This window comes from Triticum urartu, chromosome 4A (assembly GCF_056163025.1).
Source record: "Triticum urartu cultivar PI428250 chromosome 4A, HENAU_Tu73, whole genome shotgun sequence".
Classification (NCBI taxonomy): Eukaryota; Viridiplantae; Streptophyta; class Magnoliopsida; order Poales; family Poaceae; genus Triticum; species Triticum urartu.
In genome coordinates, this window is record NC_141876.1 from 441,079,143 (window position 1) to 441,097,745 (window position 18,603).

Genomic DNA, 18,603 nt, shown 5'->3' on the forward strand with positions numbered 1-18,603 from the left:
GCAAGGCTTACTTGACCCCTAAGCAAGCGACCCTTATCTCTAATTAACCCTAAGATTAACGGGCTATACCGCCAGCCCAGGCCATTAGGCCCATTACGTACTCTAACAAAGAAATAAACCCCAACGCTCCAATTGATAATTCCTACCCCGATAATCTCTTGTTGACCCTTCTCAATTTACCAATCATGGAGCTCATGATCAATGCTCTCGCCCGCCAGTGAATCAGCCCTAACTCCCTACAATATATAGTTTTGCTGGGCTTTCTCTATATGTTTTAATAGAAATTATTGCTCAAAATTATGTTTGAATCTATGTTGATGTCCAAAACGGCAACATTTAAGGAACCGTAAGAAGTACAATGGTATCTTCTACAAATTTCATACATACATAGAGTAAAGCAAGTCAACAGATTTCATCAAATGCTTATACATATTACTATGAATGTTGCATCATCTTAGTCAGCAGGGAATTGCTTGTCAAACATGGTACTACAACAATGAATATCCAAAATGTTTAGCTTATATCAAATTGGATCTCAAATATATTTGAAGCACAGTGCCCCTACTAAAGAACTTCAAAAGGTCGCTTTGATTTACCATTTCTAATAAAAAAATAACAGTTTCACCATTTTATCATTGTGAAATCTTATAATAGTTACACATACTGCTCAACTAGTGTGAAGTTCATACACGAATTTCCCAAAATGTAAGCAAACAACTGGATACGTAGAAACTGATCTTAAATTACTATGCAAAGATTATATGATTGAATTCAACTGCATTTAAGAGAATCTTAGTTATTGCACTACATACCTACGGATCACAATACAACAGTAACATTAAGCAGCATGTCAGGTTATACACTACACTGTAAGGCCATGAGTCTACACCACAAGAAGTTAATGTGTTCTCCGGTTGAAGTGCCATGCAAACTGATCAACAGCCACCATTGCCTGCGAAGCCGAACCAACAGAACCATCATACCTATGCATTAAGAACCAATGCGAATTAAATTAATTCTGACAGTCCAGGAAGTATACTAAAGAAGGCTTAAGAGGAAACTTGATAACTCATTTCTGTAAATTAAAAGTTCAACATGGGGATACGTACATAGAGACTAACAAGTAAGCTCCAATCTGCATAACTATAACTCCTTCACCTCCTGGCTGTGTTGTGTTAACACAACGAGCACAAAACCAGTGCTCGTGGATTGAAGTGACTAAATCTAAGAATGTACAATTTGCAATCAAAATATTGCTGGAGATAATAAAGTTAACTTGGTCAAATTATCCGTACATAAATGAGAAAAGTTTAGACTCATAATGCGGGAGACTCACATTGGTTTGGTCCAATAGAAAAGAATTCCGTCTGCAGATTGTTCCTCCTGAAGAAGTTAATGAACGGTTGCAGATCAACAGCAGTAAATTTTGTTCCCTCTTCCTCTGCTCTGGACAGTTAAAAAAATTGTGACTTTAAACTTCTAAAACTTGAACATTCATGTATCTTAATATATTTATTTATTCGAAAAGGGGTTCTCCCCAGCTCCTGCACCGATTGATGCACACAGTCATCTTATTACGAAGTTTCAATCATTCGAAAAGAACATCCGTGCATCTTAATGAACATGATTTTGCATATCTTTAAATCTGAGATCTCGGTCACATCTGTGATTCAGTCATTAACCTCCATACCAAACAATGTATCCCTAAATTTAGTTTGTCCAATGTATCTTGCGGTGGCTATGGATGGAAATAATAACGGCATTAAACTACAACATTTGCAGAATTCATCAACCAATATACGGTGCCAGTTTCAGATCGAACAAAGTCATGTAGCGTGCTAACTAACTAACTACTGCAAAATGACCGAGCAGCTTCCATCTGAAACATGGACGGCCGCATGGAAAAACTCATTAACGCCATTCTCCAGTGCAACTGCCAGTACTGAAGATTATACAGCCCCCACAACTTGCAATGGGTAACGGTGGTTATGAGCGAGGAGATCCCCATTTAATTTCCCGAGTTATCGTGGTTGGGGAGGATGCTTACACGATGGGGAGGAGGCGAGATGGTCCGGTCGGGTCGTAGTTGAGCAGCAGCGCCGCCTTGACCGGCATCCCTGCAACTGCAAGAGGACGGGGATTAGTCCACACGGGGTAGCAGAAAGAGGAGCGAAGCGGGAGGGGAAGGAAGGGGACGGCAGACCGGAAGATCCGACGTGCTTCGCGGTCCACTTCTCCCACGCCCGGCACGCCCATGTCCAGTCCGCGTCCATGGGAGAAGTGGCGCCGCCGCGACGTGTGGGCTGCGCTTGGCAAAGGCGGCGGAGGCGGAGGAGACAACGGCGGGACTGCCTGCCGGAAGGAAAGCCGGGGTTGTGTTGTGCTTGTGCAGTAGTAGCCCAGGCCCGGGCCAGCTAGCTTTATCCTGGGCTTTCTTCCAAAGACATATGTGTGTCCCTCAAAAAAAAAGACACATGTGTGTGCAATGTGGTGTACTCATGCTATTTTTCGGTTTGCTCTTTCCTCGATAACGGATGTTTTTTTTTCTATTGACAAGATGCATTTCACATCCGGGTTGGTGAAGAATTGTTGAAGGAGATTCACCCGCCACCGACCGTTGTCATCGAGGAGTTCTGACACTCGCCGGAGTCGGCATGTGCCACGCACCGTGATTGGCCTATAGGATATGCGAGGGCCAGGGGTCCCGCCATATGCGGATGCTCTCGCCGTTGCCCACCCGCCACACGAGCCCCTGCTTGAGCAGCTCGAGGCCATGCTGTATCACGTGCCATGTTGGGGACGCATTACCTGAAAAAAAAAAGTATCCTCAAGGGGACCCGTTTGGATAATTTTTTTGCTTTCAATACCAGAGAGGCAGAGAGCATAAGGAATCCGGTCTAGTGAGTAGCCGCAAGGCTTGATGAGTGAATAAGGCCTGGTTGAAGATGCGAAAGTCACGGAAGCCAAATCCCCGCTTGCCCTTTGGTTCAATTTATTTTCTCCCATTCTCGCTTGTGTGTCTTTCGTTGCACGTGCTTTGAACCCCAAAAAACTTCCTTACTAAGCGTGTGAGGTTCTTGCAAACCGAACACGGTAATTTGAACACTCCCATAATATAAATGGGAATTGCTTGCGGGATGGATTTTATCAAAGTCTCCTTCCCTAGCCGCGAGAGGGTGTCACCCCATGCCATTATTCTTTTGGTCAAACTCGCCTGCAACATTTGAAATTTCTTCTTGTGCATACGACCATCTAGTGTTGGCAATCCGAGGTACTTCCCTAACTCGGATTTTTGTACCTGCAATTTCTGTCTGACCACCGCCTGCATCACCAAGGGGTAACTATCACCAAACTGAATAGAGCACTTTTGTGGGTTTATGAGCTGGTACATGGCCCTCGCATATCTGTGGATGACATTTTTCACATAAATAGGTTGGTCAGCATTAGCTTTGAAGAATAGAAGGGTGTCATCAGCAAACAATAGATGTGATATTCCTGGTGCACGATTACAGATTTTGATTGGTTGGAAAGCTTGTGTTCCTACTCCCTGTCTCAGCAGCGCAGACAACCCATCAACAACGAATAGGAACAAAAAGTGGGATAGGGGGTCACCTTGCCGAAGTCCTTGCATCGGTGTAAACGAATCCAAGATGACTCCATTAAATTTTACTGAATAGCTCACCGAGGTTACGCATGTCATTATCCATTATACCCACTGATAAGAGAAGCCCAACTTTTCCATCACCTGCTTCAAGAACCCCCAGTCCACCTTGTCATACGCCTTTAAGAGGTCAAACTTGTACGCACAGAAACTGTTATCCAGATTTTTCTCATGTTGAAGAAAGTGTAGACACTCAAAAGCAAGTAGTGCATTTTGTGTGATCAGATGCCCCGACACAAATATACTCTGATAAGGTGAGATCATCAAGTAGGGGCCGAAGTCGATAACGGATGCTTTTCATTGATGTTACCGTGCAATCAAGTTTTTTTTTCCTGCTGAAAAAGCATATATGGTAGATCAAAACAACATAACACATACACGCTAAGGATCCCTTCAAAAAATTGACCATGGAGCCGTATGAGATGAAAATCTCATGATACACTGGTTCTATCTAGTGATGCGGAGGCGATCTAGGGTTTCCAGCGCTGCCATCTATGTTATCCTTGTCACCACAATCCAGTGTCTTGCCTCTGCTCCGAGGATGGATCCAGACCGCGGCAGCTTGAGGTGGTTAGATCTGTGGGGTGGGTTGTGGCTAGGGTTAGAGTTTCTTGCATTTGTCCTAGGTTGTCTAAAATTGACAGGGAGGGATGACTATTTATAGCAGGGGGTAGATGCCCGTGGTGGGCTAGATGAACTGCTTATGGGAGAGGGCTAGCCCAATTATCAAATTTAAATGCAAAATGTTTTATTCTTTATCCGGCTATAGCGCCCTCATATCTAATCGTGTCAGCCTCAAACGACTCCGAATCAAAGAAATTTTAAACGTAGCCTTTCTATAAAATAACAAGGCCACAACAAGATATTCAATCTATTGGGACTTTGTTTAACTTACTCATTTAGGTGAGTTTGAACTACTGAGTGATATCTAGGCTTGTGCTAAAATCAGGAAACAATTTTGGTAGCTCCCAAATTTCACAAAAAGAATGTGGGCTTGGAGGTGAGTCTTGGTGCAGACCATTGAAGAGAAGGGTTATTCACCATTTACAAAAGGAAGAAATCAAAATTAGTCAATAATGCAAGATGATGCTTACTAGATGCACATGATGCACAAACAATATAATAGGCATAATATATAGGGAATTACTACCAGGATGTTACAGAACGCTTTGGTAATGAATACGAGGGAGAGGCACCACCGCACCATCATTGCTGCCGATCCCCATCAGAAGCAAAGCGGCTGGCGTGAAAAAACGGAAGAGAGGTGAAAATGATAGTGAAAATAATAACCAGCAATAACAAACACAAAGGATTGGATCCTGTGGGCAGAGTAACATTTCGCATGTGTACAAAGAACAACCAGCAAAACTGGAAAGAAAAACACCTGTTGATAACATTTTGCATGCCAAGACTAAGCATCAAAAACACTTGTTTAACAACAAAACTATGTTTCACTCCAAAGAGAGAGAGAAAAAAACAGGTGCTTCTCAATCAAAGTAAAGCCCAGCACTGGCCGATGAACATCTAAGATGACACTACCAGCAAATTCAAAGAGCTTTTAAATAGGATGATCTAGGATCTTGGCTGATGCTATACAACGAATCTCATCCAAATCGACTAATGTAGACTCAGTCCGCATGGACGCCAGAATTTGTGAGATCGATATCGCCCATTCCTGTATCTTCCTCATCTTCACTGTCATCATCACCAGCAACCTCCGCATTTTGCTCAACCAGGGTATCCAACTGGGCGTTCAATAGCTTATCTTCCCTCTCACTCACCTGTTTACAAAATGCAAATAGTACAAAGCTTCATGAACCATGAACTGGAACAGCTAATATAATTTTGAGAACATTTATACCGGAGATATATACGATATATAGAGGACACGTAGAAGAATTATTAGACAATGCTGAAAACTTACAGCTCTAGGTGCTTCTTTCACTACCAACTTTCCCTTGTGTTTTTCAATCTCTGCTGTGCATGCTTTAACTGCATCAGTGAGAACTGAGATGCCTTGGTCCTATCCCAAGGAGAAACATACAAAAGAAGATTAATTGTTATTTGTGGAGAGTTGAAACATCAAAACCTTAAACCATAATACTGAGGTTGGAATGAATTCAGATAGATGGAGTCTAAAAATTCATCCCGTTTGATAGCAAAGTATTTTCTAAATATTTTGAGAATACTACAGTTTTTGATATTACCATAGTTTTATTTACAATGAGCTGTTTGATTGCCACTTAAAACTGTTGTTTTAATATTGTAGTATTCGACAAACTGCAGTTTTTTCTCTGTATAATAAAAAGAACCCCAGACCTGTTTTAAAAAAACAGAGAAGGCGAAAAGAAGGGACTAGCGTCGTTATCCTTCCGCACTCTGCTCAACAACTCGCTACTTGCTCTGGCCTCGTTCCCACGCCGTCGCCGCCCTGTCGTCTTTGGAGAAATCTCCCTCGGCGACCATGGGGAAGCAAAGAGACGGCTGCTCTGTTGTCGTCGGCCGCTACACCCCGCATGATTTGTCTAAAATCTAATGATCATACTATAGTGATTTTGCTGTTTTTCATTCAGACAATTCAGATTCAGGTATCCCTGTTCAAACCATACCACAACAAACTACACCTGGTACTTTTAGCACGGGTTGGGGGCTAGAGGCGAGTGCATGGAACGGTGGCTCAGCTCGGCTTAGCGGCTGGAAGGAGTGAGGGGGACATATGAGTTGGTTGTTTCTTCCTCCGGGCTCTTGATGGGATGGCCCGTATGTTAGCTAGCTGAGCATGTTGATCAGCTCCGGCCAGCAGGTGTGTGCTTGCACTGCTAACGGCTAGGTAGTTGAGTGTTTGAACGCATCAATACTGTGTTTTGCGGCAACAACCAAACAGGTCACAGTAATCTCAATACTTCAACATACTTTGATATGTCAAAACTGTGGTATCTTGTACCCACTGACAAAAATATTGTGGTTTTCAATACTGCAGTTTTTCTAATACTTTGCTACCAAACATAGCCTAAAGCTGTAAGCCCAAAGCAACTTACTGTACCATTTGAGTGTGTGTACAACAAGACAGACTAAGGACAGTTCATGCAAATAACCACTGTCACCTAATCTGTAACTTAGATCATTCTACAGACATGTTATTAAGAACACACCAAAAAAATAGCATCCTTTGTCACATTAGAGAATGAAATTTGACATGGCAATTATCAATTTCCTTCTGGATGACTAGCCAACCAACCCCATTTCTAGATGACAATGAGAAACAGCAAACTACAGATCATGGACAACAAACTACCAAACATTGTATGCGGTGCAATAGCTGTTAGACACATTGGAAGCAAGGTGAGCACTTTAACAGCCTTCCTGATAGTTAGGATATAAGATGATCCACCCAGCCAATAATGTACCCCCTCCAGTCCAAAATATCAGGTGCATTAATCTTTTTTAAAGTCAAACTTCTTTAACTTTGACCAAGTTTATGGAGAAAAATATCAACGTTTTCAAAATCCAATCATTACCATAAGATTCGTCATGAAATATATTTTCATATTTTAGTTATTTAGCATCGTAAATGTTAATATATTTTCCTATAAACTTGGTCAAACATAGAAAAGTTGACTTTTCGAAAAACTAATACACCTTATATTTGGGAACAGACACATTAGAAGCTTCTTTCTAAATAATGAAAATTTGACCATCTAATCAATCAAGAAAAATACAATGTGCTAAAGGCGCAGTGCAATTGTTAAATCTTAAATTCTATGTCAAATTAGGAGCATCCTTCTAAATAAGAATCAAATAATCTAATCAATCGAGCAGGATACCTAGAGTCAAAGCCAACATGAATCATGGAAAGAGGCTGAAGAAGACACCAACCTTGTCGAGAGTTTGTGTAGTCAGAACATAAAGTGGAGGAGCAACCAGCTTAATCTTCACAGGACAATTAGTGTTCCCAGCAGCTTCAGCTTTCCTCATGGCTTGCTGCAATATCAAATTTAGAACAACTGAATAAGCAACCCAAAGTGTTCAATTATATCCCAAGGCAGAAACAGGGTTAACTAGAACCTTAATATGGAGCACCCCATCAAATTGGAAACATTTCATCTCGACGTCAGCACGGATCTTGAGTGGCTGCGGTGTCATCCTCCTCCGTATATTCTGGACCAGGGTCTCCTTAATCTCAGGGGTGACAGCAGGCACCACCTTAGTCACCTGCCAGTAAATTTAAGTATCACTTTCATTTTCTGGCAAAAACTCTAAACTTAATTATGTCGATGGTACTCCCTCCAGTCCTTTTTACTCTGCATATTAGGTTTGTCTGAAGTCAATCTCATCCAACTTTGACCAAGTTTAACAACACATTTATTATTAGATCCATCTCGGAATATATTTTCATATTATATTTATTAGATGTTATAGATGTTAATATTTTCTAATATAAATTTGGTCAAACTTAGCAAATTTTGACTTCAAACAAAGCTAATGTGCGGAGTAAAAAGGACCGGAGGGAGTAAATATCAGAACACATTCCAGGGGTAATTTATTCACATCACTTGAAATATCATTCAATTGTTCGTTAGACCTTAGAACTAGACTCGACAAGACAAATTTAATCTATTGGTACATTCCAACATTCAGTGATTAGTTGCACTAAAAGTTCATTTGGTCCATTTGACCTCAGATAAACTCGCAAGTACCAAACCTTTCTATGGTGCCCATTCAACAGAACGAGAACATGTTATCCATAAACTTCAGCACATTTTACCTGACATCACGCACAAATTCACATGACAAGATCATTTAAGCACGGCGTAGTTATTAGTGAATGCATTTAATCACGTCAGGGCATCGTAGTGCATACATCAGAATTACGAAAGGAAAAATCATGATAATTGGTGGGTAACCTCTTGTCCGTCAGGGCCGGTCTCCCTCTCCTCGTAGGTGAGCACATCGAGGATGGCGTCGGGGTCAGCAACTATGAGCTTGAAGGCCTCGAATGCGTGGCCGTACTTGCGGTATAGCGGCCAGCCGATGCGCTGGTAGATGGGCTCGAGGTCGATCTCGAGGGTCTCGGCAACGTGGCGCATGATGGAGTGCACGAGCTTGGACTTGTTGTACTTGTCCTCGCAGGACCGCGCCTCCTCCTCGGAGACCCGGCGCTTGGAGAGGTCGATGTATCCCTTGTCGCGGTCGACACGGAGCACGATGGCGGGCTCCTGGCGGCCGACCTTGATGAGCGAGGAGATGGAGCGGATGCGGCGGCGGGAGAGCTCGGAGAAGAGGATCATGCCCTCCACGTTGTTGTACTCGAGGAGGGAGACGTAGGCGCCCATGTCGGCGATGTGCTTGACCTGGATCATCACCGCGGCGTCCACCTCCGGGAACCGCGGCTCGTACATCCGGCACTCGAGGTTCGGCATCTTCTCCGTCTGCCGGGTGGAGGGCGTCGCCGGAGTTGGAGGGGGCCGCGGCGGATCTAGGGTTTGCTTGGGTTTTGGTCGGGGGAGGGGGTGGGGGCGGCAGTCAGAGAATGCTGCTTGTTGTACTCCCTTGGTGGATCGGATATCAAGTGAGCCGATCCGATTCCGATGGATCCGATATCTCTCCCGGTCTCCCCCACACGCGCCACACAGGTACTGGAACCGGGTAGCGTAGTCTTGACAATACGCCTGCGTCCTAGGGTAGCGTACTCTTGAAAATACGTGTGCGTGTTCGGGTAGCGGAGAGCAGAGCTGGTGCGCCTCACGCGAGCTCCGGGGAGTGGGAAGACCGGAAGAGGCACGCACCAGTGCACCCCCACCGGGATCCCCTTCCCTTACCGCCGCCCCTTTTCTTGGAGGGGAGGAAAAGAAAGCCAAGGGAAGAAGGACAAGTAGCGAGCCCTGAGGAACTTCTCGGCTCGGCTTCTTCTCCAATCCCCTTCATTGCCTTTCCAGTGGTTCCCACGGCCCGCAGCTAGCTCCGCCGTCGCGCTATCGGGAGGGGGAGGGAGATCAGACTGTGAGATGTCTTCGCCGGAGCCATCGGCGGCGGCGGCCGGGGCGGGCGGCGATGCGGCCGGCCAGAGGGCTCCAGTGGAGCCGCTCCGGCTGCCAACGCCGGAGGAGATCAAGGGGCAGGAGATGATGAACAACTGCGCCGTCCGGAGCGTCCTCAGCGGTGTCATGGGTAATGTTACTCACCACCTCAAACACAAATCTCTTGATGCTATTCAGTTACTGAGTATTTGGAGAAAACCATATTTGTGCCACTGCGGCGCATACAACTCTGTAATTGAATTATGCTGAAATGCCGAGTTAACATGTCTCCATGATCTTGTTCAAATGCCATGCAATCAGAGTTTCTGGATGGTGTGACATGTAACATGGATGTGGTTGTTCATGCTTTAGATGGTTAGTTCTTCACCTGTTTGCCTGAAGAGTTACAAATAAAACGGTGCCAGCTCTGCAGGAGATGAGCTTAATTTTATTTTGAGCAAGTGCGCGTACGAACTTAAATATGTTCATATGTTGATTCGGTTGTACTCACCTGCAGAACTGTCTACTGTTAGTTAGTTACTTTAGCTGCTCAAAATCTTTGGTGGTAATAACAATAAACTCTTTGCACTTGTTCGATGATCCTTCATGTGAAATGGCATGTCATAATGCATAATGAAGATGCCTTTGTTTCAAGTTCTTTTTTTAGGGTCGTGCCTTTGTTTCAAGTGAACTTGCCTGGGAGAGTTGGGGTCTAAGTTTTTGTAGTGATTCATCAAGTAAAGTTAGGGTCATGAAATCAACCCAATTAAATTCCAGTACTTAACACATTACCTTTCAAAGACTTTAAGATTGAGAGTCTCCACATGTCAGGTGGCCAAGTATTCGGAAAGTGGTTGGATAAAGTTTCAAGTAGTCTAAAAGGGGTTTGGTAGAGCATTAGAAAGGTGTTCCTTAACAATGCACGATCGTTTTCCATTGTAGCTACAAGCATTGTGTCATAGGCATAGCACGTGATTTGCGGAAAATAACAAGGTCGACGGTTATTGAAGGTTGGTCTGACAGTGGTTCAATTTTTTTGTTAAATAGTTTGAAAATATTGTTGTACTGCATTAGAAAGGTTACTGTTTGGCGGTGCACCTCTCTGAATCCTTTTCATGTCAGTGCTGCAAGAAGTATAATGTGATAGACATACATCGCGGCCATCCTGGTAACAGCTTGGTGTTTGATCATGTCAACACTGATGTTGTGGGCTTTCCTAGCCTTATTCGCAACCAATCTGACCGTTGGAAGGTTTGCGTTACCTCTGCCTTGGATGTTTGCCATCTTACCTCCTGGTGTACCCACCAGTCATGTAATGGAGTAGTTTTTCATCTTCTGCCACCCTCCCCCACCTCCGGCTATCAGTTATTCCTTTTAGCATTGGGTATGTGCCTTCCCCTGTTTGCATGCTTGATTGTACAGTTTTTGCCGAGTGAATAAAATCGGTCAGAGCGTGTCTGGTTCTTCCAGTTGTCTCGTAAAAAAAGTTTGCTCTGATCAATTCATTTCATGTTTCTGTTGTTTCTGCTTCAAATGAAGAAACTTAACATTGGATCTAGTGCTCCTACCTAACATTTTCCCCCCAGTATATAGTTACTGTAAATAAGTGCATGCCATAACATTGTGTGTGTGCGCACGCGTTCACGTGTGATTACTAGTAACATTTCACTTGTGCAATATATGTAGTTTTCCAACAGCTTGCTGACATTGTCATGAATCTGGAACATGGCAAAGGCCTGCAATGTTAAAGTATCTATTTTCTGTTTTTGCCCTGTTTAATGATTTGTTTGTTGATGGTTTAGAGGATAGAATCAGTGATATTGATACTATGCACTCTATTGTATGTATTACCAAAGTATCACTATTTCCTATAGTTTGACATTTGGTATCCTTAAGACAACAGCCAACAATCAGTGGCTGGATACTCCGTCCTATACTAACTTAGAAGTCATGTTAAGTTGTTGCCTGATGACTTGTGCTTCTCTGCTTGTTAATCATTTGGCGTCAAGCTAAACAGCTTAGAGTATCAGCTATTGGCTTATCCCACAAGGGGCCCACTTACAAGTGCATAATGTTTCATTAAATGGACTTATGGAGTATGCATAGCTGTTATTAACCGCGTAGCTTTCATTCAATAGGGGGTGGTCTTGGTGTACTTATGGGACTATTTTTTGGAGCTTTGGAAAATCCAATAATGGCAGAGGAGATGACAGCAAGGCAACAAATAGTCTACCAGGCAAAACAGATGGGTAGGAAAAGTATGAGCCATGCTAAGACCTTTGCAGTAATGGGCTTGATTTTCTCTGCAGCTGAATGCGTCGTTGAGAAGGTAGATGCAGTGTGACATTTTTTTTTCTTCCATTCATGAGCAATTCTGTATTTATTTTTACTTATTTAGACACTTTGAATCGTCACGTCCTGGCAGGCTCGGGCAAAGCATGACATCACCAATTCAGCAGTAGCTGGCTGTGTCACAGGAGGAGCTTTAGCTGCAAAAGGTATGTTTTTCTTTGTGACAACTGTTGATGAGAACCAACATTAATTTTTACCATGGATCAATTTATGCTCCCAAGAGAATTTCCCTATCTGCAATCGTTAGAGATGTTTTAGGTTGGCTTGGGGTGGATGGGCCGACGTTTTATTTGGATGTAAGAAAGGAAGTAACCTCACTCTAAAAGTAGTTTGGTTCTACTAGGGCAAGTTGAAGGGCAGTTGTACTCATCATGTAGTCAGTTTGCCAGGCCAGCAGTTTGTGTCCCAAATTCTCTGATATGAGATTTCAGATAGTTTAACCAATGCTATATGTCTGTCTGTATTTGGGAATTTAGAGATACTCATGATGTAGTTGCTGTGCCAGGTCAGCAGTCTGTTGTGGTGTTTTGACCACTTACCTTGTCTACCCCTTGATTCATTAAGTGCTTAACCAAAGTTGTGATTGCTTATTTTGAAACTTTTTTTGTCACTTTTGATTCAGCTAATAAAGCAGTAAATCATAATAATAATGACAACGACACTGTGGATTACAATTAGGAAAGCACTCTAGCACCACTAGCAAGTTCTTATGCTGTTGTTGGTTATGCAGTTCAATTTGATATTTCATCCGTAATGGAATTGGTATTTTTCTTGCAGGTGGCCCTCAAGCTACATGTATCGGGTGCGTGGGTTTTGGTGCCTTCTCTGTGGCGATTGAGAAGTTCATGGAGCGATATAACTGAATCGGTGATGGAAACGTTGCATCCTATAAATTGAGTGATGCGTCTTTCTAGCAAGCATTAGCAGGACTCAGCATTGGCCGAAGAACTTTTAGTTTATTTTGCAATATTCAGTCGTTGGCATGTATGTACTCAGAGATGGTGTGACCTAAATTTTACGTCTTGCGACTATCCATCATACTGAGTAGCTATATTGTTTCTCCAGTCTGTAGCCTGTTTGATGTCATGGCATGTGGTATACGCATTTTGACTTATGCAATCTCGTAGCTAGCTGCATTTCTTCCTCCCAGGATTTTGCTCTGCCAAATGCCATGACGATACGATTTTGGGGACAGCACTGCGGTAAGGGAAATATGTAGTTCAAATGCAAATTAAAACTTCTGCTTTCATCTGTGCCGTCACTAGCAGGGGTGTATCTTATATCTTTGCTTCAGAGAAGTCGCTTTAACATATGTGGCTTGTATCTGTGTCTGTTGTCCATTGTTTTGAATGGTTTCAGAGAACTCTATTTGACTTTTTTACTTGTGCTTAGACTACTCACAATAAAAGTAACATAGGTGGTAATATCACACATATCTATATAAAATAGATGATGTGGCAAGCAATAAATGAAAAAAAAGAGGGGAGTGGTAATATAGCTAGTTAGACTAGCCACAATGGATAGTAACATACACATATCCCTAGACTATGTTACTACTTTCATAGTGCAAAGATTCATTTATAGGTTATAGACTCATATTGCATTGGGATATGTGATGTTACACTAACTAGCTAAGTTACTACAACTATCTCTCTTCATTAACTCATTGCCACATAAACAAAATTGCTGAGTTGGACTTGATGTTCTGCTGAAGTTACTCCCCCTGTGGCTAGTCTTACTAATAGTATGAGTAACATCACACATATCAAGGCAAAATGAGTCTAGACTCATAAATAAAGTGTTATATGTTACCATACATATGTTACTCCGCATTATAGAGATAATAACATAGACTAGTAACATATGCATGTTACTAGTCTATGTTACTACCCATGGTGGCTAGTCTTACCGTCTGCATACCACAGCAATGACTTCAAACCTGCCTGGTCTTGCAATGACTTCAAACCTGCCTGGTCTTGTAGCCTGATAGGCTGACAAAGTAATAATAGCATTATTATAGCAAATAATAAGCGAGGAGGACCAGTTCTCTCCAGGAGTCAATGCGATTACAGGCCAGTACACTGTGCAAACATGTGCAGTGACTTGTGTCTAGAAGAAAACGTCTACCAACAGCAACCCTACCCTAGAGGTTACAACATCAGCATCAAGAAAGAGGGCACGCTGGGCGATGTAAAATCACACCCAGAAATGACAAGTGCCAAATCTATCTACTGCTAGTCTAGTCGTCGATGATGGAGATGAGCAGGGAGGCCTCCTCAGCATCGGGCCCCCTAGTTTCTGCAGTGAAGGCAAAAACAGAGAGAAGAACAAATCCTGTCAGCTGAAACAATGGAGGCAACACACAAGGATATGGCGGAACTGAGAATAGCAGATCGGCAGTGCACCTGAAGTGGGGAGGTTGGACATGATCTGCTTAACGAGCCCACCGCCGTTGGAGCTCGGCTCGTCGCCTCCCGTCTCCTTCTCCTTGTCCTCGTCCTCACCTATACCGTGATCAACATCTTCCCCGCCGCCGCCGTGGGTCCCATTGCCAGACATGGCCATGCCGATCTTGGAAGCCATGGCGCTCAGTATCCCGGCCTGCTCGCCGCCTTCGTCCTCGTCTTTCCCTCCCCTATTCTCCTCCTCTGCTCCACGGAAGACTGTCAACCAAAGTTGCAGAGGCTGCGCGGCAAAGGTTAACTAAAGCGCGGTAACTTACCTGTGGCCGGCGGGGAGGGAGACGAGCTGGACAGCAGCTTGTGGAAGATGCCATTGCCGGCCGCCTTCTCCCCGTTGCCGTCAGAGGCAGCAAGCGCGCTCCTGTTGCCGTTGCCATTGCCTTCGCCGGTGTCCCCAGCGCCGCCGCTCCCGTTAGCACCCGACATGGCCACGCCGATCTTGGACGCCATGCTGCTGAGAAACCCGCCCTCCTCAGCCACCGCCACCTCCGCCTTCCCCTCCACCGCGCGACCAACGCCGGCCTCCTGCTCTTCCTCTCGCCCGCGCTTCTTCCCCTGCGCCATGGCCTCCTCCTGCTCCCTCCTCTCCGCCTCGCCCACCGAATCCTCCATCACCAACTCAGTACTCAGCTCACCAAAGTGTGTGCGCTACTACTGCAGGAAAGGCAGGAACAGATCAGGTATTATCTTCCAGGAGCCGTGCCGCAGGAGGGATATATAGGCGGCTGGCGGCTGGCGCACACGCGTCCTCCGGAGACGGCCACCATGGCGGCCCCTCGCGTGCTCGGCCTGGGGACGCGTAGCCTGGCGCGCGGGGATTGGCCGGCCGTTGCCGCGATATTTTTAAGGTCGCTTTGTGGGCTGCGCTTTTGTTTTTCCGCTTCTCGATTTTGTGCACGCGAAACCTCCGGCCGGGGCCCGGAGGCAGCGACGTGCCCAGGGCGCGGTGGCCGGTGGATCGCAGGGGCTGTCGGTTGGGATGCATGGGACGGAGAGTGGAGCGTCCAAACTATACTTTACTCCATGGGAGGGAACTGGGCGTCGGGGTCGGTCGGTCTTCACGTGTCCCGGGAATGGGAAGTGCAACTCTGTGTGGTGCTGCATCTGATGCTCGTATTGCTGGTGCCATGTGTATCCACAGGAGAGATGCTGCAGCGTAGCTGCTTTGGAAGCATTTCTCGGTTCTCAGCGTTGGAAGCATAAGATAAGTAACGCACGGAAGTAAGTTGAACACAAAATCAGAGTGGCGCAGCGGAAGCGTGGTGGGCCCATAACCCACAGGTCCCAGGATCGAAACCTGGCTCTGATATGATTTTTTGAATTTTTCTTATCTGTTTATTTTCCTGGATTGAACTTCGTTTCTTTTTTCTCTTCGCGAATGGCTTACTCTACTTTCTGTTCTCCTCCAAATATTGATCATCTACACACTTTCCTTTACACGAAGCTTTTTACCTGACGAACCATAAGAACAAGTAGTACAAACGGTTAACGCCACACCAGAAATGCTCGGTGCTTCTTCTCTGAAACCAACACGAGACGCTGAAAAAGGCATTCAAAAAAAAAAACACGAGACGCTGAAAACAGCATGCATTTTCTCCTTGTAATACCACAACTGTTAAGGATCACATGTGCGGCGCCAACACAACTGTCAAGACGATCGTACAAACGCGATGAGCAGAGGCGCCTGTGATATGATCGCATCGCCAGCTCCCAGGTGAAAACCGATTCCGCGGCGCTGATGTCGTGAAAATCATCATGTCCAACTCGTGAAAATATTTGAAACAGCCCCCGGCCCCTCCACCCTCACACACGGCGTTTGATTAGATTAGATCGGATTGTATTAACCCACCAACCCGCATCTGCATACATATTTGATCCCTCCCTGATTAAGCGGTTGATTTGCCGGAGGGAAACAGTTGCAGGCGTGCCATAAACTAGGGTTAAAGAAGCGTTTCCATCGGATCGTCACTAACCCATGCCATGCCATCACTAGTTAAATGAGGAGGGGGGAGGTCATGCTTCCGTCGCGTGCCCCTCCACCATCTGGACATGTTGTTGCCGTGCAGTGCCCCTCTCTCTCTCGCCGGAGCGCCCCGCCCCCTATATGTACGCCGGTGCCACCCTGCAGTGTGATCTCGTCGGGGGGCACCGGAGGTTGGTGCGGTGCTGGGGTTCTCGAGCTATATTATCTATCACCGTTTGGCTGCTTGTTGTAGAAGGGGAGGGGGAGGAGGGTGGTGCCGGCCGGAATGGGGCGGCCGCCGTGCTGCGACAAGGCCAACGTGAAGAAGGGGCCGTGGACGGCGGAGGAGGACGCCAAGCTGCTGGCCTACACCTCCAACCATGGCACCGGCAACTGGACCTCTGTTCCCCAGAGGGCAGGTCGGAGCCCTCTCCCCCGGCCGGCCGGATCGGCGTCTGGCATCGAAATGGTGTTGGTTTTGCATGGTTTCTGGCTGATGTGTGTTGCGTCATGGATGGGTGCGTGCTGCAGGGCTGAAGCGGTGCGGGAAGAGCTGCAGGCTGAGGTACACCAACTACCTGAGGCCCAACCTCAAGCACGAGAACTTCACGCAGGAGGAGGAGGAGCTCATCGTCACCCTCCATGCCATGCTGGGAAGCAGGTGCATCTCTGTACATGCATGTCATCCATCGGTTACTTTCTCGATTCTGTCATCAAGTTTTCGGTGAATGCGAAACTTTGCTATGGACAGACTACTGTTTCTGTCATCATTCCTGCTATAAACTTTGCATCCATATACTCTAGCGTACGTTCAGATCTTATAGATTTATGGAAGTTCTAAAAACCTCACGTTGGTGTATCATTCAGACAATTGCTCATACACCGGAAATCACGTCCTACTTCTATTCAAGAATTTACTTCAGCCGTTCATTCATAAAGTAGAAACAAATGTAGTTTAATCCAGTGACCAGTCTCGTGTCTACGGTTCTTCTGAATATATTCTGTTTCCTGGTAGAATGTAGTGAAAAGCTGAATATTGGGTGAAGAACAGATCTGAATAGCTGTCTTAAATTGATAGTGTTTGACAGAAAATACTCCACACTGAGCGTAATATAACATGAAAGTACGTGTACGTGTTGGGTGCATGCAGGTGGTCTCTGATCGCGAACCAGCTGCCGGGGCGGACGGACAACGACGTCAAGAATTACTGGAACACCAAGCTGAGCAAGAAGCTGCGGCAGCGGGGCATCGACCCCATCACCCATCGCCCCATCGCCGACCTCATGCAGAGCATCGGCACCCTCGCCATCCGCCCGCCGCCCAGCGCCGCGGGTGCCTCCTCGTCCTCCTACATCCCCGTGAACCCAGCGGCGGCGCCGGGGCTCCAGCCGCTGCACGACGACGTCAAATACCACGCAGTCCTGAACCACCAGCAGCAGCAGGTCATCACGCTCCTCGACCCCGACGCGCCAGGGGCGGCGGCGTCCCCGGACCACCAGCTCAAGTGGAGCGACTTCCTTGCCGACGACGCCGCCGCCTTCGAGGCGGCGCCGCAGGTGGTTCTTGGTCAGTACCAGGAGGCCGCGGTGGCTGGTGGCGGAGCAGCGTATGGAGACACTGATAGTATTGCAGCCGATGGTGTCGGCGGGGGCGGGGAGGATAGCGCAGCGTCAGCGTTCATCGACGCGATGCTGGACAGCGACAAAAAGATGGGCGTGGACCAGCTCATCGCCGACCTGCTCGCCGACCCGGCATACTACTACGGCGGAGGCTCTTCCTCTTCGACGTCGGAGCTGGGGTGGGGCGGTTGATCATTTATTTAACTACTAGAGGTTACATATCTTACATTGGGACGGTATTTAAGCATATTTAGGGCATCACATTTTCGTTTGAACTTGTTATTGGTATTCTATTCCCACCCCGATCAATGATGAGCTGATTAAGAGTGCGTTTTTGCTTTTTAAGAAATCTAGTCAATATGTACGTGCAATACTTAAATTAAAAATATATTAAGTGCATGCGGATATTAAGTATGATATTATTTCCATGTTATTATGTGATTAGTATTATTTTTTGGCATGAAATTAACTGCACGCTAAACATGTTGAGCGCTCGACATTGAAGCAGTCTAGGTCGTTGGATTGACAT

General features: G+C 45.7%; 5 protein-coding genes across 7 annotated transcripts; 2 read left to right on the forward strand and 3 right to left on the reverse strand.

The window, feature by feature from the left end:
• Window positions 1–722: 722 nt before the first annotated feature.
• Window positions 723–2,430, reverse strand: LOC125553932 (uncharacterized). 3 transcript variants are annotated; one of them, XM_048717581.2, is made up of 5 exons: window positions 2,204–2,430; window positions 2,048–2,123; window positions 1,337–1,446; window positions 1,110–1,224; window positions 723–952 (listed from the first exon to the last, which is right to left on the reverse strand). In XM_048717581.2, the coding sequence occupies exons 1-5, from the start codon at window positions 2,271–2,273 to the stop codon at window positions 856–858; spliced, it is 468 nt and encodes a 155-aa protein (XP_048573538.1). In that variant the 5' UTR covers window positions 2,274–2,430; the 3' UTR covers window positions 723–855. The 3 variants fall into 3 exon arrangements, with proteins under 3 accessions (XP_048573538.1, XP_048573539.1, XP_048573540.1); XM_048717582.2 differs by having other exon boundaries at window positions 723–983; window positions 2,204–2,429; XM_048717583.2 differs by lacking the exon at window positions 1,110–1,224 and having other exon boundaries at window positions 723–983.
• A 2,600-nt stretch (window positions 2,431–5,030) lies between these two features.
• LOC125551974 (eukaryotic translation initiation factor 2 subunit alpha homolog) lies at window positions 5,031–9,193 on the reverse strand. The gene is made up of 5 exons (XM_048715398.2): window positions 8,566–9,193; window positions 7,727–7,873; window positions 7,538–7,642; window positions 5,586–5,684; window positions 5,031–5,442 (listed from the first exon to the last, which is right to left on the reverse strand). The coding sequence occupies exons 1-5, from the start codon at window positions 9,079–9,081 to the stop codon at window positions 5,290–5,292; spliced, it is 1,020 nt and encodes a 339-aa protein (XP_048571355.1). The 5' UTR covers window positions 9,082–9,193; the 3' UTR covers window positions 5,031–5,289.
• Window positions 9,194–9,410: 217 nt separating this feature from the next.
• LOC125551976 (mitochondrial import inner membrane translocase subunit TIM22-4) lies at window positions 9,411–13,144 on the forward strand. The gene is made up of 4 exons (XM_048715401.2): window positions 9,411–9,829; window positions 11,817–12,007; window positions 12,104–12,176; window positions 12,808–13,144. Exons 1-4 carry the CDS (start codon window positions 9,667–9,669, stop codon window positions 12,891–12,893), a joined length of 513 nt encoding a protein of 170 aa, XP_048571358.1. The 5' UTR covers window positions 9,411–9,666; the 3' UTR covers window positions 12,894–13,144.
• Window positions 13,145–14,019: 875 nt separating this feature from the next.
• Window positions 14,020–15,320, reverse strand: LOC125551975 (uncharacterized). The gene is made up of 3 exons (XM_048715399.2): window positions 14,753–15,320; window positions 14,436–14,678; window positions 14,020–14,328 (listed from the first exon to the last, which is right to left on the reverse strand). Exons 1-3 carry the CDS (start codon window positions 15,102–15,104, stop codon window positions 14,270–14,272), a joined length of 654 nt encoding a protein of 217 aa, XP_048571356.1. The 5' UTR covers window positions 15,105–15,320; the 3' UTR covers window positions 14,020–14,269.
• Window positions 15,321–16,640: 1,320 nt separating this feature from the next.
• On the forward strand, window positions 16,641–18,400 carry LOC125553931 (myb transcription factor 42-like). The gene is made up of 3 exons (XM_048717580.2): window positions 16,641–16,874; window positions 16,987–17,116; window positions 17,606–18,400. Exons 1-3 carry the CDS (start codon window positions 16,742–16,744, stop codon window positions 18,264–18,266), a joined length of 924 nt encoding a protein of 307 aa, XP_048573537.1. The 5' UTR covers window positions 16,641–16,741; the 3' UTR covers window positions 18,267–18,400.
• Window positions 18,401–18,603: the final 203 nt, after the last annotated feature.